The sequence below is a fragment of the Phalangium opilio genome, unplaced genomic scaffold (assembly GCF_054372755.1).
Source record: "Phalangium opilio isolate 3A_F unplaced genomic scaffold, DU_Popi_V2 ptg000086l_1, whole genome shotgun sequence".
NCBI classification, from domain to species: domain Eukaryota; kingdom Metazoa; phylum Arthropoda; class Arachnida; order Opiliones; family Phalangiidae; genus Phalangium; species Phalangium opilio.
The window spans coordinates 629,753-653,780 of NW_028324191.1; the positions used below are offsets into that span (position 1 = coordinate 629,753).

At 36.9% G+C, this 24,028-nt stretch overlaps 1 protein-coding gene and 1 long non-coding RNA gene across 2 annotated transcripts; both read left to right on the forward strand.

Annotated features, from left to right (window-relative positions):
- Positions 1-19,875: 19,875 nt before the first annotated feature.
- Positions 19,876-20,556, forward strand: LOC149650522 (uncharacterized). Its single transcript, XR_016371542.1, has 3 exons — positions 19,876-19,899; positions 19,971-20,369; positions 20,434-20,556. It is a non-coding gene; the product is annotated as an uncharacterized LOC149650522 (long non-coding RNA).
- Positions 20,557-21,008: 452 nt separating this feature from the next.
- On the forward strand, positions 21,009-21,652 carry LOC149650523 (uncharacterized). Its single transcript, XM_089849151.1, has 3 exons — positions 21,009-21,178; positions 21,242-21,387; positions 21,440-21,652. The coding sequence occupies exons 1-3, from the start codon at positions 21,027-21,029 to the stop codon at positions 21,619-21,621; spliced, it is 480 nt and encodes a 159-aa protein (XP_089705277.1). The 5' UTR covers positions 21,009-21,026; the 3' UTR covers positions 21,622-21,652.
- The last annotated feature ends 2,376 nt before the right edge of the window (positions 21,653-24,028 follow it).

Sequence of the window (24,028 nt, forward strand, 5' to 3'; positions counted from 1 at the left end):
ATTTCCATCGAAACACCTTATGAACGTTATTTTACGGACGTTTGCCAAACAAAACAAGCTCGGTGGAATTAGTAAAATAAAGCTGTCAATTAATGACGTTAAGCAGTAATGCTATCTGAGTTCAAAAGTAATAAATATAAAAAAAATAAAATGGACTGGAGATGTCGCTACCAAACACAAGGCACATCATTAACTCTCTGAACTAAATTGCACATTCTACATTAACAAAACAAAATCACGCGCGATGGAGCTAGTAAAAAAGCTACCGATTAATGACATTAACCACTAACGCCATCTTAGTTCAATAGTGAAACGCAAGGCTCCTCATTAACTGTGAACTAAACTGCAGACTCTACATCAATAAAACAAAACCAAGCGCGATGGAACCAGTAAAAAAAGCTACCGATTAATGACATTAACCACTAACGCCATCTTAGTTCAATAGTATTAAATATAGAAAAAAAAAATAAATCAACTGGATTGAAGATGTCACTAACGAAATACAAGGCGCTTCATTAACTCTCTAAGCTAAACTGCAGATTCTACACCAACAAATCACTACCCTTTTTAAAAAGGATCTTTAAGTATATTAGCAGTATTTTAACAAACTCCCCCTTCCCTTTTTTATACCTAAAATAATTTAACATTAAAACCCATGCTTACTATTTTTCTGGCTATTATATATTCTCAATTTTACAGTCCTAGGATTAAATGTGTATAAATATTTTTTCATTGAATTATTCTATGAGAGCGGTAGCTCTCTTAGATAAGACTTCATACTGCTCTTAATGTATAAGGAGGGTTTTTTGTTTGGATGTAGTTTTTTTGGTATTGTATTAACTGTTTTGAAAAAATTCCACAGAACTACAATTCCGGCCCTCAATATATGGTTAAAATTTCAAAGAGATCCATTAATTAGTTTATTTTATAAAAAATAAAGTTGCTAAGGGTGGTTTTCATTTCCATAAAATTAATCACAGATTTTGACGAAAAACTGGAAATTTCCCATAGAAATAACAAGGGAAATTTTCCAAAGTTACAAATTTTGTCCATACCCTTACAAAAATAACTATATGTTGGATAGACTTGAAAATGGTCTTAAATGAAAGCCCCATATCCATAGTTGGCGCCAATTTTTTTTCATCAAGAAAAATTAAGTTTAAGTATTGTTTTTTATAGTTTTAATTACATGCTCCGACTTACGTGGTTTACCCTGAAACTATGGAACCTGCGACTTTTTAGCATGAGTTATGTAGTGTATGAAGCCACTCTTGAAGTTTGGTCGTTTTACCGCGGTTATAGTCAAATTCTTAGAACAAATAGCTAGCTTAATGGACATTTTAACTTTTCCCTGCTTAGGTTAAAGCTATTTAAACTGGAGTACCAATAAAAGATTATTAAACATGATTACCTTTTAAACATGATTAAACTAGATTATCTATTAAAGATAATTATAGGTTATTAGACTGGATAACAAATTAATTACCAAGTAAGGGTAATTAATCTAGATTACTAAGTAAGGGTAATTAATCTAGATTACTAAGTAAGGGTAATTAATCTAGATTACTAATTAAGGGTAATTAATCTAGATTACTAATTAAGGGTAATTAATCTAGATTACTAATTAAGGGTAATTAATCTAGATTACTAATTAAGGGTAATTAATCTAGATTACTAATTAAGGGTAATTAATCTAGATTACTAATTAAGGGTAATTAATCTAGATTACTAATTAAGGGTAATTAATCTAGATTACTAATTAAGGGTAATTAATCTAGATTACAAATTAAGGGTAATTAATCGAGAATACTAATTAAGGGTAATTAATCTAGATTACAAATTAAGGGTAATTAATCTAGATTACAAATTAAGGGTAATTAATCTAGAATACTAATTAAGGGTAATTAATCTAGATTACTAATTAAGGGTAATTAATCTAGATTACTAATTAAGGGTAATTAATCTAGATTACTAAGTAAGGGTAATTAATCTAGATTACTAATTAAGGGTAATTAATCTAGATTACTAAGTAAGGGTAATTAATCTAGATTACCAAGTAAGGGTAATTAATCTAGATTACCAAGTAAGGATAATTAATCTAGATTACCAAGTAAGGGTAATTAATCTAGATTACCAAGTAAGGGTAATTAATCTAGATTACCAAGTAAGGGTAATTAATCTAGATTACCAAGTAAGGGTAATTAATCTAGATTACCAAGTAAGGGTAATTAATCAAGATTACCAATTAAAGGTAATTAAACTAGATTTCCGACGAATGGTAATTTAGCCGAAATACTAACGACTGGTAATTTAGCCGGATTACCAACGACTGGTAATTAAGCTAGATTACCAACGACTGGTAAATAAGCTAGAATACCGCCGACTGGTAAATAAGCTAGATTACCGCCGACTGGTAAATAAGCTAGATTACCGACGACTGGTAAATAAGCTAGATTATCGACGACTGGTAATTATGCTAGATTACCGACGACTGGTAATTATGCTAGATTACCGACGACTGGTAATTATGCTAGATTACCGACGACTGGTAATTATGCTAGATTACCGACGACTGGTAATTATGCTAGATTACCGACGACTGGTAATTATGCTAGATTACCGACGACTGGTAATTATGCTAGATTACCGACGACTGGTAATTAAGCTAGATTAGAGACGACTGGTAATTATGCTAGATTACCGACGACTGGTAATTATGCTAGATTACCGACGACTGGTAATTATGCTAGATTACCGACGACTGGTAATTAAGCTAGATTAGAGACGACTGGTAATTATTCTAGATTACCGACGACTGGTAATTATGCTAGATTACCGACGACTGGTAATTAAGCTAGATTACCGACGACTGGTAATTAAGCTAGATTACTGGCGACTGGTAATTAAGCTAGATTACCGGCGACTGGTAATTAAGCTAGATTACCGGCGACTGGTAATTAAGCTAGATTAGAGACGACCGATAATTAAGCTAGATTAGAGACGACCGGTAATTAAGCTAGATTAGAGACGACCGGTAATTAAGCTAGATTAGAGACGACCGGTAATTAAGCTAGATTAGAGACGACCGGTAATTAAGCTAGATTAGAGACGACCGGTAATTAAGCTAGATTAGAGACGACCGGTAATTAAGCTAGATTAGAGACGACCGGTAATTAAGCTAGATTAGAGACGACCGGTAATTAAGCTAGATTAGAGACGAACGGTAATTAAGCTAGATTAGAGACGACCGGCAATTAAGCTAGATTACCGACGACCGGCAATTAAGATAGATTACCGACGACCGGTAATTAAGCTAGATTACCGACGACCGGTAATTAAGATAGATTACCGACGACCGGTAATTAAGCTAGATTACCGACGACTGGTAATTAAGCCAGATTACCGGCGACTGTTAATTAAGCCAGATTACCGACGACTGGTAATTAAGCCAAATTACCGGCGACTGGCAATTAAGCCATATTACCGGCGACTGGTAATTAATCCAGATTACCGGCGACTGGTAATTAATCCAGATTACCGGCGACTGGTAATTAATCCAGATTACCGGCGACTGGTAATTAATCCAGATTACCGGCGACTGGTAATTAATCCAGATTACCGGCGACTGGTAATTAATCCAGATTACCGGCGACTGGTAATTAAGCCAGATTACCGGCGACTGGTAATTAAGCCAGATTACCGGCGACTGGTAATTAAGCCAGATTATCGACGACTGGTAATTAAGCTAGATTATCGACGACTGGTAATTAAGCTAAATTATCGACGACTGGTAATTAAGCCAGATTACCGACGACTGGTAATTAAGCCGGATTACCGACGACTGGTAATTAAGCCGGATTACCGACGACTGGTAATTAAGCCGGATTACCGACGACTGGTAACTAAGCTAGATTACCGCCGACTGGTAACTAAGCTAGATTACCGCCGACTGGTAACTAAGCTAGATTACCGCCGACTGGTAACTAAGCTAGATTACCGCCGACTGGTAACTAAGCTAGATTACCGCCGACTGGTAACTAAGCTAGATTACCGCCGACTGGTAACTAAGCTAGATTACCGCCGACTGGTAACTAAGCTAGATTACCGCCGACTGGTAACTAAGCAAGATTATCGCCGACTGGTAACTAAGCTAGATTATCGCCGACTGGTAACTAAGCTAGATTATCGACGACTGGTAATTATGCTAGATTACCGACGACTGGTAATTAAGCTAGATTAGAGACGACTGGTAATTAAGCTAGATTAGAGACGACTGGTAATTAAGCTAGATTAGAGACGACTGGTAATTAAGCTAGATTAGAGACGACTGGTAATCAAGCTAGATTAGAGACGACTGGTAATCAAGCTAGATTAGAGACGACTGGTAATTATGCTAAATTATCGACGACTGGTAATTATGCTAAATTATCGACGACTGGTAATTATGCTAAATTATCGACGACTGGTAATTAAGCTAGATTACCGACGACTGGTAATTAAGCTAGATTACCGACGACTGGTAATTAAGCTAGATTACCGACGACTGGTAATTTAGCTAGATTACCGACGACTGGTAATTAAGCTAGATTACCGACGACTGGTATTTAAGCTAGATTACCGACGACGGGTAATTAAGCTAGATTACCGCCGACTGGTAATTAAGCTAGATTACCGCCGACTGGTAATTAAGCTAGATTACCGACGACTGGTAATTAAGCTAAATTATCGACGACTGGTAATTATGCTAAATTATCGACGACTGGTAATTAAGCTAGATTACCGACGACTGGTAATTAAGCTAGATTACCGACGACTGGTAATTTAGCTAGATTACCGATGACTGGTAATTAAGCTAGATTACCGACGACTGGTAATTTAGCTAGATTACCGATGACTGGTAATTTAGCTAGATTACCGACGACTGGTAATTTAGCTAGATTACCGACGACTGGTAATTTAGCTAGATTACCGACGACTGGTATTTAAGCTAGATTACCGACGACTGGTAATTTAGCTAGATTACCGACGACTGGTAATTTAGCTAGATTACCGACGACTGGTATTTAAGCTAGATTACCGACGACTGGTAATTAAGCTAGATTACCGACGACTGGTAATTAAGCTAGATTACCGACGACTGGTAATTAAGCTAGATTACCGACGACTGGTAATTATGCTAGATTACCGACGACTGGTAATTAAGCTAGATTAGAGACGACTGGTAATTAAGCTAGATTAGAGACGACTGGTAATTAAGCTAGATTAGAGACGACTGGTAATTAAGCTAGATTAGAGACGACTGGTAATCAAGCTAGATTAGAGACGACTGGTAATCAAGCTAGATTAGAGACGACTGGTAATTATGCTAAATTATCGACGACTGGTAATTATGCTAAATTATCGACGACTGGTAATTTAGCTAGATTACCGACGACTGGTAATTAAGCTAGATTACCGACGACTGGTAATTTAGCTAGATTACCGACGACTGGTAATTTAGCTAGATTACCGACGACTGGTAATTTAGCTAGATTACCGACGACTGGTAATTTAGCTAGATTACCGACGACTGGTATTTAAGCTAGATTACCGACGACTGGTAATTTAGCTAGATTACCGACGACTGGTATTTAAGCTAGATTACCGACGACTGGTAATTAAGCTAGATTACCGACGACTGGTAATTAAGCTAGATTACCGACGACTGGTAATTAAGCTAGATTACCGACGACTGGTAATTTAGCTAGATTACCGACGACGGGTAATTAAGCTAGATTACCGACGACGGGTAATTAAGCTAGATTACCGCCGACTGGTAATTAAGCTAGATTACTGACGACTGGTAATTAAGCTAGATTATCGACGACTGGTAATTAAGCTAGATTATCGACGACTGGAAAATGAGCTAGATTACCGCCCAATGGTAATTAAGCTAGATTATCGACGACTGGAAAATGAGCTAGATTACCGCCCAATGGTAATTAAGCTAGATTATCGACGACTGGTAAATAAGCTAGATTACCGCCCAATGGTAATTAAGCTAGATTACCGCCCAATGGTAATTAAGCTAGATTATCGACGACTGGTAAATAAGCTAGATTACCGCCAAATGGTAATTAAGCTAGATTACCGACGGCTGATAATTAAGCCGGATTAACGACGGCTGGTAATTAAGCTTTTTCTCTCCTGTGTTTTCTAAACAATTTTAATTAATATGAAGACTGAAGTAACAGATATTAATAAAAACTGTCATTGTAGACAAAGACCAGAAAGTGTGAAAGATAAGTTTAGAAAATTAACTGCCTGAAGATACAGATATTCAAATTTTCACTTTTGAAGACATGATTATAAAACATCAATTATTTTAAAAAATTCTTATCTTACTTTTTTTCACAAAATTTCATTTTCCCAAAATGTTTTTGATCAATATTTACCCATGTATTTTGTTACCAATAGTAGTTCAAGAAAAAATGGCATCTCTTGATACTAGGTTTTACTTTCGACTAACATTTGCAATTAGGATATTCAAATACTTGGATATCTGAAAAGATATCTCTTGAAGAGTTTAAATTTTTATAATTTAAAATTGGAAATATTGCGAAGCGGAAAATAACATAGGCCTTTTCGTTGTGATTTAGTTATTTGTGTCGAAATTATCTGTAGATTGGTCGTGATCTTTGAGAGCTATACAGCACGTTAATATTTAATACTTCGAAAACATTACAATTGAAGAATACGTTAATTGTTAAGTTTTAATTTTATGAGCTCTCAACGATTTTCTGTCCATTTAATATTCTTTATAGGGCCGAATGCTCTACCTAATTGTAAATTTTTGATAGAAAATAAATGTAACGCGTACTATTTTTAAAATGTTGCGCATGTTTCTTGTTAAAATATTGTTCTGAAGTAATTTTGCTGAAAAAAAGTAAGATAAGAATTTTTTAAAATAATTGATGTTTTATAATCATGTCTTCAAAAGTGAAAATTTGAATATCTGTATCTTCAGGCAGTTAATTTTCTAAACTTATCTTTCACACTTTCTGGTCTTTGTCTACAATGACAGTTTTTATTAATTCACTTGAGAGATTAACAAAATGATTAACGTTTATGTTGAACTTTTCACACTTTTTAAATCCAACCTTCACGTATGACTGTCTTTGAACATTTTTTAATCCATCTCATGTATTCATAGTGGAACTTACATTTTAGATTCAGTTAAAATTAATTATAGTTATTCATAGCTTTTCCTTGTTAAGGTCTATTTTTTGCCAGTTAGGACGCTATCACTAATTATTCTCAAAAGCCTTTCTGGTGTCCAAAATAATTTTCCTTATAAAGTTATGAATGAAACCCTTTAAAAAATACGCAACTATTAGCTTTAAACGTGAAAAACAAAATTTTTATTTACTGGAAAATAATTATAATGAATACCATAAATAAATAACAACCAGGGAAATATAATTCCAAATTGCGTGCTATAAATAAACGTAGCAATTATCAAACCAAATGTGTTTTTAAAATAAATCTTTAGCACATTCCAATAAAATAATCATGCGTGTTTAAACCTTGACAAAAAGTTTAACCAAAATATTCTTAAACCAATTTATTGTTTTAATGATTTGAAAGTAATTATTGAACAGCCATAACCTTAAAAAGTTACAATTTATATTTTATAAAATAAATAATACTATTTTGTCATCAATAAACTACTGTAACTCTCATTTGACTTTATTTATCAAAGGTAAAATAGTTACCATTAGTTTCATAAATACTAGTAAATAATTTGTTGGTCCTGGTATTTCCTATATTCAATGATAAATCTAAGCACAGTTCCATTGCCAGACTCCCATAGTACGCTGGCTAATCATTTATCATCTATCCCAATGGCTAAATCCAATTAAAATTGTACTTAAGGACAGAGCGAAAAATAAAATATGCCAAACTACCACACTATACGGAATAGAAAATCTTTTTAAGACGCGTTATATTTATATTATATAATTATTATGATATTGCCAGCTTTTCCAAAATACTACAAAATTGTATTTCTTTTCCCCCGAAATATTGCCAAATTAATGCTAGTTGTCTTATTTAATGTCATTTTTAACAAAAACAATTAATATTTTAGTTTCTTAAATTAGGTTAAAGTTAGAGCACCACAAAATATGGTATTCTAAATGTTGAATCTCGTGTAAAGGTTAAGAGAAATATCCGTTCTGAATAAGATCTTATTGACACAATTACATTGGAAATGGGGTTCAAAATTAGCGTGGAAGCAACTGGTATATTCTGGTCTGGGTTCATCAGAAATAGTCGAACTAAAATCTTTGTCATGACATCACAACCTCGTATATCTACAAATTTCATCAGCTTAAATTAAGACTAAAAATATTGATGTGACGTCCCCTTAGCTACTAACTCTCAGTCTATTGAATGACAAACTATTTCCTTTTCTGCAGCTAGCAGGAATGAGCACTGAAATAAATTAATCACCACTGCATGTACGCAAAATTAATAAAAATTAAGACCGAAGTAACAGATATTAATCAAAACGCGTCTTGGATTTAACCAAGACCTAAAAAGTATCGATAAGAACATGGTTAATCACTTGACTGAATGAACAGATATTGAAACTTTTTTTTAATTAAATCTTACATGCTTAAGAAAGTAATGTTCCATCACCCTATTCCATTGAATAAACTTATTTTACTGGTAGTAAATATTTTCCCTCTCAATAATTTGAAAAATTTACTTATCTCGGGTTTTCGAGCACAATTCCATTCCCCGAAAACATTTTATAACTACATTTATTATCACTTTTAAGAGTTTTCGTGTGGAAAATACCATATAACTACAACATCAGCCATGGAAATAACACAGGTTTACAGGTCCAAAACCACTTTATTAATTACTCAGACTAGTTTTTTTATTCAAAAACCGAGGGTCACGAGTCCTAGGGACTTGTTTATTAATTCTAAACTTTGATAAATATTGAAAGGGGACCAGTTTATTAATTAAAGGTTTTCGTCAAATTTCGACTCCTTTCTCATTGCAAGGAGTCTTAATCTTATTTCGTAATAGATAGTTTTCACTCATGGAGGATTCATACCATTTACACCAGGAGGCCGGGCTATCTGGAGGACAAAAGCAGACGGGTTTTTGTCCTCCAGATAGCCCGGCTTCCTGGTGTAAATGGTATTAATCCTCCATAGGAGTTATGACGCTGTACTAGTAGGCTAAAATTCGATAATTCGGCTTCGGCGTTCGATAATTGTACGATAATTTAGAGGGAAATCTAACTAATCTGGGCACAAAAGGCTCGCTAGAGGAAGAAAAAGGTGAAATAGGATGAAATTATTCATGTTTTAAGTCCAAAGGCAGGATGAAAGAAACGTTTGGAGACGTTATTTGTCCATCTCATTCAGGACCCTTGTAAATATTATTAAGTTGTACCAGAAGAAAATATATTCTTCTGGTTGTACCGATTTTAGTAAAGGTCAATCAGAACACCGCTGGAGCGTACGATAATTTTGGTTGAAAATCGATAATCTTTTGGTTTTCGTACGATAATGTAGTCAAAGATGGCTAAATAAAATTATTAAAAATGATTTGGGACCATGTAATTTTATATTTATAAATAATTTTAAGGTGTGACCAGTAGTAAAATAAATCGCACAGGGGTAACTGGTCTCAGGGACCAGTTTGAATATTGTTGAGGTCGGGGTCACTGGTCCCGAGGACTAGTTGAAAAAAAAACCTTATTTCCATGGCTGTACAACATAACAATGACAAAACGATTTAGGGTAGTCTGCTTTAGCCTCTGCTGCGCCCGATACGAGCAAGGAGGATGTATAGTTGTATACCCCACTTGATATAAGTACGCCTTGTGCTATTCTCATGCCTTGTCTTTCGCTGGCCTCGTTACCAAGGCAATAGCCCACTCAATTACGCATTAAACTGCTCGAGAATTCTGTGTGAATTACTTTTTAAGGTATTCGACAGCAAATAGTAATTGTTTTTGAGAGCATTCCTCGCCTTGAAATAGGACAACTACGAAATAATTCGACCAAATTGAAGTTTAAATATTCGAACAAATTTTATTTTATAAATATCTTCTACCATTTCAATTTCTATAAAACTGTTCTACCAAATGCATACAGAGTGCTACTAGAAGTCTCTGGGGCTACTAGGAATACTACATTTTCTATAGGAAGATTCGCAGCGACAAGTTTATAAATCCCATATTCCTTTAAAAACCGTTCTTTGTTCCTGAAGATATACAGACTAAGTAGCGGAGTCGAGCCACAGCGTCCTAGATCACGCGACTCGGTGAACGCAGGCTATATTGCAAAATAACCAAGTCAGAATTTTCAGGCTACGACCGTGTTTATGTTAACAATTGCAACAAAGAAAATCAAAAAATTACGAATATCATGGCCACCCCTACTGCTTGCGTACCATAGAAACGCCATGGCATAGAACTGTATGACCATTGTCTGTCGTACCGCTGCTATAGACCCTTTCTACGTAAAAAAAGAGATGTCAATCCTCAGTATCGGGACATACGGGGGCGGGTTTGACCCCTCGCCGTCTCTGCTCTATTTATGATCTTTCCATCGAGCGAGTTGGAAGGCTTAGTTTTACCCCCGTGTCTTTCCCTCTAAGATATGTCGAAGTGGTCTATTACATAATACAGTTTCACCAAGAGCAAAAATCATAACGTCCCCATTGAATGCGCTGCCATTGTTGAAATTTGCACTAAAATTAACAAAAGGTTTCACTATGGAGCGTACAGGGCATGAACGGGGGGATATGTTACCAACCTATTAACGACACAATGTCATACACGTACTCTCTTAGAAGTGATAATAAATCTAGTTATAAAATGTTTTCGGGGAATGGAATTGTGCTCGAAAACCCGAGATAAGTAAATTTTTCAAATTATTGAGAGGGAAAATATTTACTACCAGTAAAATAAGTTTATTCAATGGAATAGGGTGATGGAACATTACTTTCTTAAGCATGTAAGATTTAATTAAAAAAAAGTTTCAATATCTGTTCATTCAGTCAAGTGATTAACCATGTTCTTATCGATACTTTTTAGGTCTTGGTTAAATCCAAGACGCGTTTTGATTAATATTTATACCGATATCATATTTTTCCAGTGCATAAAAGGAGAGCTTCCTACTAAAAGAAAGCAGAGTACCAAGGTTGTTGCTTCGTCTTAAGTAGACGACATTAGTTAATAAATTAGTTTGAGCAAAATAAATTCTTTATCATATTTTCTGGAACATTAGTCTTGTCCGCAACTTACAACAGATTTAAATTTTTTTGGTGCAAACTGAAAATTTGTCAAGCCAGCCTTAATTAAGACTATGTCCGTCAAGGTGCTTACAAGTTGGTGATTATCGACACGAAATCCCTTCAAAATAATTAATTTCATGATAAAATGTTTTCGGAAAATGGAATTATTCTTGAAAAAGCGTAGATATGTAATTTTTTAAATTAATTTAGAGAGAATAGATCGATTAACAGTAAAATCAGTTGATTGAATTAAATATTGATTAAGGATTAAAGGAATAAAAATAATTAAAAACATTGCAATATCTGAACTTCAGTCAAATGATTAATCTCACACATATCGTTTGTTTTTTACGGCCTTGGTCCAAACCAAGACGTTTTTTTACTATATCTGTTCCTTCAGTCTTAATGTAATTATGAATAATTTTATGTTTTTTTTTACCGCCATATACTAGGGGTTGATACATTTCTAATAGTTTAAGGAAGTACTTGAGTATCGTTAATTACATTTAACATAGATTCCGATAAGCATATTATGTTGTACTTATTTATGAAGTAAGTTAAAAAATGACAGTATTTGAAACGTAGAATATAAATGTTTATTTGTTTTATACACTCTATACATTTATCATTGAGAATTTTTGAGGAACTACTTGAGTATCGTTAATTATATTTAATTTATATATAAAAACATTGATTCCGATAAGCATATTATGTTGTACTAATTTATGAAGTAAGTTAAAAAATGACAGTATTTGAAACTTAGAATATAAATGTTTATTTGTTTTATGCACTCTATACATTTATCATTGAGAAGAGCTAGAAGATGATGTCTATATATTTTAAACCGTGCCAAAAAGCTTTAAGAGAGGGGAAAAGGAGATGCGGTCAAAGGGAAAGAGGGTTCTATAGGCGCTTGCTTCAAAGATTATCTTTTTAACGGATATGAGGAAGTATGGCCGTAAACACGTGTGATCCACGTTGCATCACAGGCAAAGGAAAAATACACCGGCCCCCACCCTTTTTTCATCGGAATACTGGAGGATATTTCAGTAGAACAAAATTGATTGAATCGGGGATAACGAGAGATCGCAAGTGATGTGGCCTAATTTTGACCTATATCCTCTTGTTTTGTTTGGAAGCATTATATAATGGAACGTTGATAGATTTAAATGCCGCTGGTGATTTTGCGAACTATTTTAATGAAATTTAAATGGAAAAGTTCCATTTTGGAATAATCGAAATCGTTAAATTTAAAAATGAGAGAGTTCTTCGTTTGCGGGGAATATATAGCAATAGACGCCAGGGAATTACTTTCTTGGGGGTTTGTGGATAGTTTCTAAATAACTTTAACTATTTCCTATAAATTGGAACAACGCTAGTTTGGCTGGGTTCTCTTTAAAAAGGAGAGACTTTCTCCAGAAGGATGATTGAGACATCGGTCAAGTTACTGACGAATCTGTCACGCTTGGTGATTGTTGTATCACTAACCTCGTACCAGCTGTTATCTTTTCGAATAAAATTCAGATAGTGACCTTGGTTTAAAGATGTACCTTTGTGAATGATGACGCCCCTAGTTTTGTAAACGCTTTGGTTTAAAACCACTTTCTGATTTTCGAATCCCGATATTTTGGTTAAAATCTTAAAAGGGTGACCATTTACTACAGGATCTCTTGGAAACCATAGAAATACGTACTTATTGGCAGAAATCAATACATCACGTTCATTAATTTCTCTGTGTTTACAAGTTCCGCATGCCATCATTGTTGGTCTCATTCTTCCAATTAATAGTTTCCAATCAATTTTAGCGATGTTTGGCAAAGGAGGAGTGAAGATGCAGCTTTTGATAATGTTTCCAGAACTTTTTTCAAGGTGACAGTTCGGGCATTTGGTAACGCTTTGCGACTTTGACCATAATAGTTCTTGAAGAGCGTTAGAGTCACAAGTTTCCATTTCTTCGCATAGTTTTGGCAAGAGAACCCATAAGAATTCACAAGCATCTTGTTGTTGTTTGTGGGTAAAAGGCAGACCAACAGCCGTTCGCAAATTGAAACCATCGTCGCAGGAACTCGAATTTGAATTTTCAACATGCTCAATAGTGTTAAGAAGGCAAGTCAAAATAGGCTTATCGCTCAATGATCCTTTATGCCCTTTAACTATGTTTCTTAATTCCGGAATCAGTAAGAACAATTGCAAAACGCTATTTGCGTAGCACGTTACTATGTCCTTACTTTGAAGACATAGTCTGATCTTTTTATTTGGTCTTTCTTTGCCGTTTCATCAGGTCGCTCTCCTTCACCTTCTAAAATACTCTTCGATCAGGTCTGTGTTTTTGACGCAGCCTGTTATACTCCGCAATGGCTCGTCCATCTGCCATAATTTTATTCGGGTCTAATTGCAAGAGATGGAGACCGACCAAGGAAGTTACTCGCGATAAAGCAACGTATGCCATGCCGGTTCCAAATAAACTTGATCCCAAATCCATAATTGCGCATTTTAAACTCATTCCCTGGCTTTTGTGAATAGTAATGGCGTATGCCAAGATTACGGGGAAATGCGTTCGTTTCACGTATAAATTGATCATTAGCTAGAACTTGACGCTCATTTTCTCGCTGGAATTTAACTCTTAATCGTAAAGTTATATCATTTGATTTTGATTAGTTTTGTAGAACTCTCAAACCATGAAATTATAATAAAGTTTCTACTTTTCATTTGAAACGAGATTCTGATTGATAATTTATTTCTGTACTTTTCGCTTATTTTTCATCAATATCTTCCCAGTATTTTCCCCTACAATTTCTTCCTAGTTTTTTCCCATTATAATTTCCTCCTAGTTTTTTTCCCCTACAATTTCCTTTTATTTTTCCCCCTACAATTTCCTCCTATTTTTTCCTCCTACAATTTCCTCCTAGTTTTTTCCCCCTACAATTTCTTCCTTTTTTTTACCCACAATTTCTTCCTAGTGTTTTTCACTGCAGTTTAATTTTTTTGCCGCTTACGTTTTACACCAATATCTCCGTTTATTTCAAGGGCAAATTTCCTATGTTTCCTCAATTTACCATTTTTAGTGATCACCCTTAACAACGCTAGTTTGGCTGGGTTCTCTTTAAAAAGGAGAGACTTTCTCCAGAAGGATGATTGAGACATCAGTTAAGTTACTGACGAATCTGTCACGCTTGGTGATTGTTGTATCACTAACCTCGTACCAGCTGTTATCTTTTCGAATAAAATTCAGATAGTGACCTTGGTTTAAAGATGTACCTTTGTGAATGATGACGCCCCTAGTTTTGTAAACGCTTTGGTTTAAAACCACTTTCTGATTTTCGAATCCCGATATTTTGGTTAAAATCTTAAAAGGGTGACCATTTACTACAGGATCTCTTGGAAACCATAGAAATACGTACTTATTGGCAGAAATCAATACATCACGTTCATTAATTTCTCTGTGTTTACAAGTTCCGCATGCCATCATTGTTGGTCTCATTCTTCCAATTAATAGTTTCCAATCAATTTTAGCGATGTTTGGCAAAGGAGGAGTGAAGATGCAGCTTTTGATAATGTTTCCAGAACTTTTTTCAAGGTGACAGTTCGGGCATTTGGTAACGCTTTGCGACTTTGACCATAATAGTTCTTGAAGAGCGTTAGAGTCACAAGTTTCCATTTCTTCGCATAGTTTTGGCAAGAGAACCCATAAGAATTCACAAGCATCTTGTTGTTGTTTGTGGGTAAAAGGCAGACCAACAGCCGTTCGCAAATTGAAACCATCGTCACAGGAACTCGAATTTGAATTTTCAACATGCTCAATAGTGTTAAGAAGGCAAGTCAAAAAAGGCTTATCGCTCAATGATCCTTTATGCCCTTTAACTATGTTTCTTAATTCCGGAATCAGTAAGAACAATTGCAAAACGCTATTTGCGTAGCACGTTACTATGTCCTTACTTTGAAGACATAGTCTGATCTTTTTATTTGGTCTTTCTTTGCCGTTTCATCAGGTCGCTCTCCTTCACCTTCTAAAATACTCTTCGATCAGGTCTGTGTTTTTGACGCAGCCTGTTATACTCCGCAATGGCTCGTCCATCTGCCATAATTTTATTCGGGTCTAATTGCAAGAGATGGAGACCGACCAAGGAAGTTACTCGCGATAAAGCAACGTATGCCATGCCGGTTCCAAATAAACTTGATCCCAAATCCATAATTGCGCATTTTAAACTCATTCCCTGGCTTTTGTGAATAGTAATGGCGTATGCCAAGATTACGGGGAACTGCGTTCGTTTCACGTATAAATTGATCATTAGCTAGAACTTGACGCTCATTTTCTCGCTGGAATTTAACTCTTAATCGTAAAGTTATATCATTTGATTTTGATTAGTTTTGTAGAACTCTCAAACCATGAAATTATAATAAAGTTTCTACTTTTCATTTGAAACGAGATTCTGATTGATAATTTATTTCTGTACTTTTCGCTTATTTTTCATCAATATCTTCCCAGTATTTTCCCCTACAATTTCTTCCTAGTTTTTTCCCATTATAATTTCCTCCTAGTTTTTTTCCCCTACAATTTCCTTTTATTTTTCCCCCTACAATTTCCTCCTATTTTTTCCTCCTACAATTTCCTCCTAGTTTTTTCCCCCTACAATTTCTTCCTTTTTTTTACCCACAATTTCTTCCTAGTGTTTTTCACTGCAGTTTAATTTTTTTGCCGCTTACGTTTTACACCAATATCTCCGTTTATTTCAAGGGCAAATTTCCTATGTTTCCTCAATTTACCATTTTTAGTGATCACCCTTAACAACGCTAGTTTGGCTGGGTTCTCTTTAAAAAGGAGAGACTTTCTCCAGAAGGATGATTGAGACATCAGTTAAGTTACTGACGAATCTGTCACGCTTGGTGATTGTTGTATCACTAACCTCGTACCAGCTGTTATCTTTTCGAATAAAATTCAGATAGTGACCTTGGTTTAAAGATGTACCTTTGTGAATGATGACGCCCCTAGTTTTGTAAACGCTTTGGTTTAAAACCACTTTCTGATTTTCGAATCCCGATATTTTGGTTAAAATCTTAAAAGGGTGACCATTTACTACAGGATCTCTTGGAAACCATAGAAATACGTACTTATTGGCAGAAATCAATACATCACGTTCATTAATTTCTCTGTGTTTACAAGTTCCGCATGCCATCATTGTTGGTCTCATTCTTCCAATTAATAGTTTCCAATCAATTTTAGCGATGTTTGGCAAAGGAGGAGTGAAGATGCAGCTTTTGATAATGTTTCCAGAACTTTTTTCAAGGTGACAGTTCGGGCATTTGGTAACGCTTTGCGACTTTGACCATAATAGTTCTTGAAGAGCGTTAGAGTCACAAGTTTCCATTTCTTCGCATAGTTTTGGCAAGAGAACCCATAAGAATTCACAAGCATCTTGTTGTTGTTTGTGGGTAAAAGGCAGACCAACAGCCGTTCGCAAATTGAAACCATCGTCACAGGAACTCGAATTTGAATTTTCAACATGCTCAATAGTGTTAAGAAGGCAAGTCAAAAAAGGCTTATCGCTCAATGATCCTTTATGCCCTTTAACTATGTTTCTTAATTCCGGAATCAGTAAGAACAATTGCAAAACGCTATTTGCGTAGCACGTTACTATGTCCTTACTTTGAAGACATAGTCTGATCTTTTTATTTGGTCTTTCTTTTGCCGTTTCATCAGGTCGCTCTCCTTCACCTTCTAAAATACTCTTCGATCAGGTCTGTGTTTTTGACGCAGCCTGTTATACTCCGCAATGGCTCGTCCATCTGCCATAATTTTATTCGTGTCTAATTGCAAGAGATGGAGACCGGCCAAGGAAGTTACTCGCGATAAAGCAACGTATGCCATACCGGTTCCAAATAAACTTGATCCCAAATCCATAATTGCGCATTTTAAAGGTTACATCCAGCTAAGCCGTGCTTCACTGCAATACACACGAAATTTCTCTTTCGCGCCAAAAACGGGTTGACTGCGGCGCGCGGGAGCGTGACGTCAGGATTGGGATACGTTTCTCGTAGTCTGCTAGCTTTTGAATGCATCGCAGGCATATAGTCGTAGGAAGTTTACTTTAATTGCTTAGTTTATTTTAATCATGGTTCAGTATTGTTGCGCGTATGGTTGTAAAACGTCAAGTGCTACTCCTGGAAACAGTTTTTTTAAGTTTCCTTTAGGAAATCCCACATTGTTAAAGGAATGGCTGGTGAAAGTTAAGCGACAAAATTTTGTTCCAACTAAGCATTCGCGGCTTTGTCAGGAGCATTTTGATAGCGATTGTTTTGAACCACGAAGCAGTAGCTCTTACCTAGATTTAATTGGTGTTAAAAGCTCAAGTAAAACTATAAGAAGATTGAAACCTAACGTGGTTCCAACCTTATTTACCTATTCTAAAATTGTTAAACCACCCAGACAAGCAGTGTCAAAAAGGCAAAGAAAACAAGTAAGTGCTACCAGAATGGCACCTTACAATTTTAATTTTAGTTTGCTTAATTATAAAACATTAAATATTTAAAGATCATAACTGGTATTCTTGAGGACCAGTCACATACAAAAAAAAACTCTCCCGCTGATAATATACCCTCTACTAGCGGTGGTTTTGAAGTAGGGTTACATTTCCAAGATGATTCGACTAACCTCATAAATACTGAAGCTAGTAAAGAAGTGACCATTGACACAAGAAATCAAGCATCTCAAACTAAAAACATCACAAAGTTTCGGTCTAAGGGTACATAAACTAAAGATAAGTCAGCTGGCACATTAACGGAGAAAGGTTCATGTAAATAAATAATTACAAACATAACTGTTAACCAACATAAGACCCACTTTACAATTTTAAAATTATCAGACGTTGTGGAAAGTGCATCCCTGCTAGTCCAAATTTTTATTGACAAAGGTACTCAGTATTTTTTGTGTGATACTGACAGGCCCGTAGCCACGGGGGGGCACCAGGGGGCAATGCCCCCTCAAAAATATATCCTGCCCCCTCAAATAAGATTTCGGTTTGCCCCTAAACGCCCCCTCAAAATTTTCCAATGCCTTCTTATCAAACTAACTTTGCCCCTGTAATGAATATTTTCGTTTTGGTACACAAATATTAAAACTATTTAGAATGTATATCAACATATTTTAGACTTTATTGTCTTTACCTGTGTATATTCCTGATACACTTGGATTTTTTTACTTGATATATCCCTGATTCATTTGTATGTTTTAAATTCACTTTTGATATGTATCCCTGATACACTGGAATTTTTAGCTTTTTGTCGTTATCCTTGATATATATCGCTGGTTTTGTCATCCAGGACCAAAATATTACGTCGGGGTACAGCGAGGGGTCGGAAGTTTTGGAAAAAGTGTTCGGGATTTTGAAATCCAATTTGATTTCTTCGGATTCCGTTTGATTTCGTCGGGTTTCGTTTGATTTCAGAATTCGATAAAATCCAATGAATTTCATCGAATTTTGAGATTTTTCCCGTGATTCCGTCGGATTTTGCTATTTTTTCCCGTGATTTCGACGAATTTTGCGATATTTCCCCTGATTTCGTTGGATTTTGAGGTTTTTCACGTGATTTCCTTGGATTTTGAGATTTTCCCCTTGATTTCGTCGGATTTTGTGATTTCTTTGGATTTTGGATTTCGTGAATTTTGTAATGGATTTCACGTTTTCTTTTCTGATTTTGTTTCTGATTTTGTGATTTCGCTTCTGATTTCGTGATTTTTATGTTGGTTTCGTGATTTCTTTGTTGATTTTGTGTTTTTTTCCTGATTTTATGATTTCTTTAATGTTTTGTGATTTCGTTGCTGATTTCGGATTTTTTATTTGATTTCGAAATCAGCATTGATTTCGAATTTCTCAAGTTGGATTTCACGGGTAGCGTACGGGAGTTCACTAATGACCAACCCCTCGGGGTACAGACTTACATTTGACGCCTCAACAGCGACTTGCGAAGTTGCGAGGCAAGCTTTTCCTGCCCTACTCGCGTATTTTCCCTTTAACGACGAGCTATGTCACTTGAAAGAAAGTGAAACTTAAGTTCCCTAGCCTACGAAAAAGATATTACTAAAAATTTAGATTTAGAATTGTTTATTAACAATTTATTTTTTTTAAACTTTTTAAAAAAGTTTGATTTTCAAATGTTAAATGAGTGTCAATAATGAAATACCTGCGGAAATATTTATTGTCTGACATTTTGATATTTATGTTATTCTATAAAAAAGATTCCATTTGCCATGCCCCCTCACAGAAAGATACTGCCCCCTCTGCGTAACTTTTCTGGCTACGGGCCTGGATACTGAGGATGAAGAAGTTAATTCTGAAGATCCAAACATATCGTTTTATGAACCTTCCTCAGATTCAGAGACAGAGTATGTCTCAAGCAAATTTAAATATGAATGACAAACAAATAAACAATTATTATTTTAGGGATGATGATCAAGATGAACCACCAAACCTATCCAAACGCCCCAACGAGGAGAAAAAATTTATTGTTTTTATGAGCTGCCTTTTGCAATTATTTCAATTTTGTTCTAAATGTTCTGCTCGGTGTGCACCCGCAATCAAATACATAAAGGGTTCAATGGTGAGAAACCCAGATTTGATTTTAAACAAGATAGTTATTTCTGTGGGCTGTACTTTTTTCCATAAATGAAGGTGTGCATTGAAAGTCTCTGCGTAAATGGTCATGTCTTACAGTGGTATAGCCAGCCGTTGCATGGAAAGCTGCCGCTTGCTAATTTATTGCTATCAGCGGGAATTCTATTCAATGGTCAACACCCTACAGCTGTTATTAGAATGTTTCAATCTCTCAATATCCCCTTCATATCCTTATCGACCTATTATGTGATTCAAAAGTACTATCTATACCTATGTATCATGAATGTGTGGGGAAAGCAAGAACAACTAAATATCCAAGAGTGTCTTAAATCTAAAAAGGGAGTAGTACTGGGAGGAGATGCCAGATGCGATTCTCCAGGTCATTGTGCAAAGTATGGCAGCTACACTTTAATGAATCTGGAAACTAAAAAAGTTATTACTTTTAGTTTAGTTCAGGTATTCAAATTTTAAAATGAAGTTTTAAACCAGAGGGTTGTGAATCATTCACATTTCATTACAGTCAAATAAAGTTTCTTCATCTAATGCTATGGAGCTTGAAGGATTAAAGCGCTGCTTTGCAAAGTTAACGTCACATGGAGTTGTAATTAAAAATTTAGTTACTGATCGACATTTACAGATCCGTAAATTTTTACGGGAAAAACACCCCAAAATCATTCATGAATTTGATCCTGGCATGTTGTCAAAAGTAGGAAATACTTTTCAAGTCTGGATATTATAAACTAAGATGAGAGAATATAATGATTATGAAATATTTAGGTTTAAACAAGAATCTGTCTAAAGTTAGCAAATTCAAAAACTGTGAAAGGATTGCTAATTGGTCGCGAAGCATCTCAAATCATTTGTACTATTGTGCTGCTGGTAAAACGAAGGAGGAAAAGTTGGATAGATGGGAAAGCATGTTAAATCTTATTGCAAACATTCATGAAGGTCACCCAGGACAAACCTTTCCCAAATGTTTACACGCACCTTTGACTAAACGAGCAATTGAAAAGAAAAATGGATCAAGATTGGTTAGAAGAATGTAGTACCGTATTATCAAATAGGAAACCTAAAATTATTAATTTAAAAATAGGTACCCAGGCTCATTTACAAATGACGAAGATTGCGAAAAATAAAAGATTTACCAATGATATTCAAATTATGTCAGCATTAGGCGATACAAGTTCTCTAGAAGGTTACCATGCTATGCTTCTTAAAATGGCCCCTAAAAACCGACATTTTTTCTATGAAGGCATGAGATCTAGGTAAAATTATTGCTTGGTTTTATCATATAATTAGTTCGCCCCATAATTAAACCATATTTATAGATTAGCACTATCAGCTCTACATCAAAATGAAAATGCTGAAAATAATATAAAAAAAATTGGCGGAGAAAACCAGTGCACTTTTAGGTTTCCAAAGGCAAAGAAAGGAGAGTGTGTATTAGTTTTAAGAAAGGAACAAGCAACTTATGGTGAGAACTATGACTTAGAAGGTAAACAGATTAAAACGTAAAATTATTATAGGTTACATTCAAGAACTCATTCAAGAGACAATTAAAAGAAGGGAAATTTACCCTAGCTACCAAGAAGCTGCAAAATCTCTAGAGAAAGAACTTATTCCACCTCCTCTTTCTTCATCATATCAACGTCCCACAAAGGAGGAATTAATTAAAAACTTCAAAACCAGATTTTCTCACAGAAAATAGGAACCTCTACGTATATCAACTAGCATTTGTCATAAACTAACACAAGGAAAAAAATAAAATATTTTAAACAAAAATAATTAACTTGAACATTTATTTGGGTATTATTACAATTATCCATAAATAAAACCAGCATAAACTCCTGCTTCAGAGGGAAATGTATCTCTTATTTTTGAAACTACACACGACGGTATAACCATTCTCACACGTTCCCCAAGTACTCTGTAGATGAATCCAATAAACTGGCTGTAAGCTATGTACCTGGCTCTCGAAGTTGGGGACGCTAGCTGGATGGCGCGCTTACTTCCCCCCTTGCTTTGTTGCTCTCCGTTCATTTCGCTTGTGCGGCCGCCAGCTTGGGTCCTCAACAGTGCGTTGTATCACACCTCCTCGGTGGTGAGAGCTGGCTAACCATGGCGTTTTGTGGGCTGAGTTGATACGCGCCCTTCCCAAGCCAAGGTGTGCAGGTATCGTGCTGAGGGCTGTGTGGTACCGGGGAAGTTAATCTACGGTATCTCGAACGATCCCCTCGGGGTACCAGGCGAAACCCCGTTGTAACTAGCCTTCCACCCGGGATGAGGACTACCTCTTATTTGCCTCATTACTCGTGGGACCTTTATGGATACTACTACTACAAAAACCAAAACCAAAAACAAACCTGGGCATGGAGCCGGCTCTACCGGTACCCAGCCTACTCACAGGGAAGGAGGCAACTCCCAACCTGCTTTTGGGCGAGCTGCTGCCTCCGGCAGCACCCACCCTCAATCGGCGGAAAGCCAAAAATCGCTTCCTGCTCCTCAACTGGGTTCTACCAAGTTGAGTGAGGCTAATAGGAGGCGAAAGGCCAACCGCCGAAGAAAACAAGCCCTCCAAGGTGGCCAGAACTCTGCACTGGGTGTAAGAGATACGGGCCGAGATGGAACTCCTGTACCTTCGGGTGCTGGGAATAACGTCTTGAGTACGGACTCTACGCCTGGTGCAAGAGAAGCTACCACCTTTTCTGGGAAGAGAGCTAGGACGGAGGACTCTGGTCCCTCGCCTAGCTCACAAGCGGCGGCGCCAAAGAAGACTAAGTCTTACTGCGACGTCGCCAGCATTGTCAAGATGGCCATCGTTAAAGATGGCTATCCTACTAATGCGGTCACGGATGTGGACGTCGTTCCCATCCAGGCCGCTATACTCGACGAACTGGACGCTGAGCTCTCCTCGGGAAGCTCGTTGCCGCGTCCCCTAAATTTCCACATCATGGCTGGGGCCATGATTTATTCATGTGGAGATTCTGCGACCGGTGAATGGCTCGTGAAGGTGTTGCACCACAATGAGCGTGCCATAGGGGGAACACGGCTTTCAGTGATGAAAGCCTGTGAACTCCCGAAGCCGTTCAAGGTGTCCTTCCGTACCAAGGACCGTCGCACCACAGATCCGGCGGCTCTTCTACGGCGACTTAAGGCCTACAACGGAAGGTTTTTGACCGACTGTTGGCGGTGCCTGAAGTCGTTCGACGAGAAGAGCACCAGACGCTGGATATTCCTTATTGATGGCTCCTCCATGGAGGCCATCAAGGAGGCCGGTTTTGAGGGTCTCAAGGGTGTCGATGTCGGGACTTTTAAGTCCTGAATGCACCGCATGACCCTCTCCAGAAGGTCTCCGAGGCTTCTGATGAAGAAGGAGACACCGTAGCCAGCGTGAATGGGGAGCTGGCAGCAAATATTGCTGAAATTAACTTAGAGCCATCCTTTCCAGATGGCTCGGACATAGACCTCGGGACAGAGTATGACTTCTTGAAGGACTCTGATACCGAGAAGTCTTCCGCTCCTGACACTGGGATGGGGATGGAGGCCGGGGTTGCTGCTGGCGGTGGCGAAGGAGATACCGGTCCTGGATCGGGACTCCAAGCTGCTGCCAAGTAGTAGCTAGGGCCGTCTCTCTTTCTGTGGCATGAGCATTAAGGTGATCCAGATCAACCTGCATCACTGCAAAGCAGCCTCGGCAGTTCTTTGCCGGAGGTTTGCCTTAGAGGGCCTGGACGTGGCCCTCATTCAGGAACCTTGGATCCATAATGGTAAAATCCTTGGTTTAAAGAATGCAGGTAACATTTCTTATGATTTTACCTCACTCAACCCCAGGGCGTGTGTTCTGACAACGAAGGGTCTCGACACCCTTCCGCTTCCGAACTACCTCACTAGGGATACTGCTGTGATTAGGGTAATGCCCTCCTCTTTTGGAGAGGCAACTGGCCTTATCATAGCGTCTGCTTATTTTGCCCATGATGCCACGGACTCCCCCCCCCCACCACATTAGGTTGCCGCTCTTGTCGACCACTGTGAGCGGCAGGGGGACTGGCTCATTCTAGGCTGTGATGCCAATGCTCATCATGTCACGTGGGGCAGCAGCGACTGCAACAAACGTG

Coding starts and splice junctions, on each gene's coding strand:
- LOC149650523 (XM_089849151.1), top strand. CDS start 21,027: ATGACGAAGATTGCGAAAAATAAAAGATTTACCAATGATATTCAAATT. Junction 21,179..21,241: donor TATGAAGGCATGAGATCTAG/GTAAAATTATTG, acceptor CCATATTTATAG/ATTAGCACTATCAGCTCTAC. Junction 21,388..21,439: donor AAAGGAACAAGCAACTTATG/GTGAGAACTATG, acceptor AAATTATTATAG/GTTACATTCAAGAACTCATT.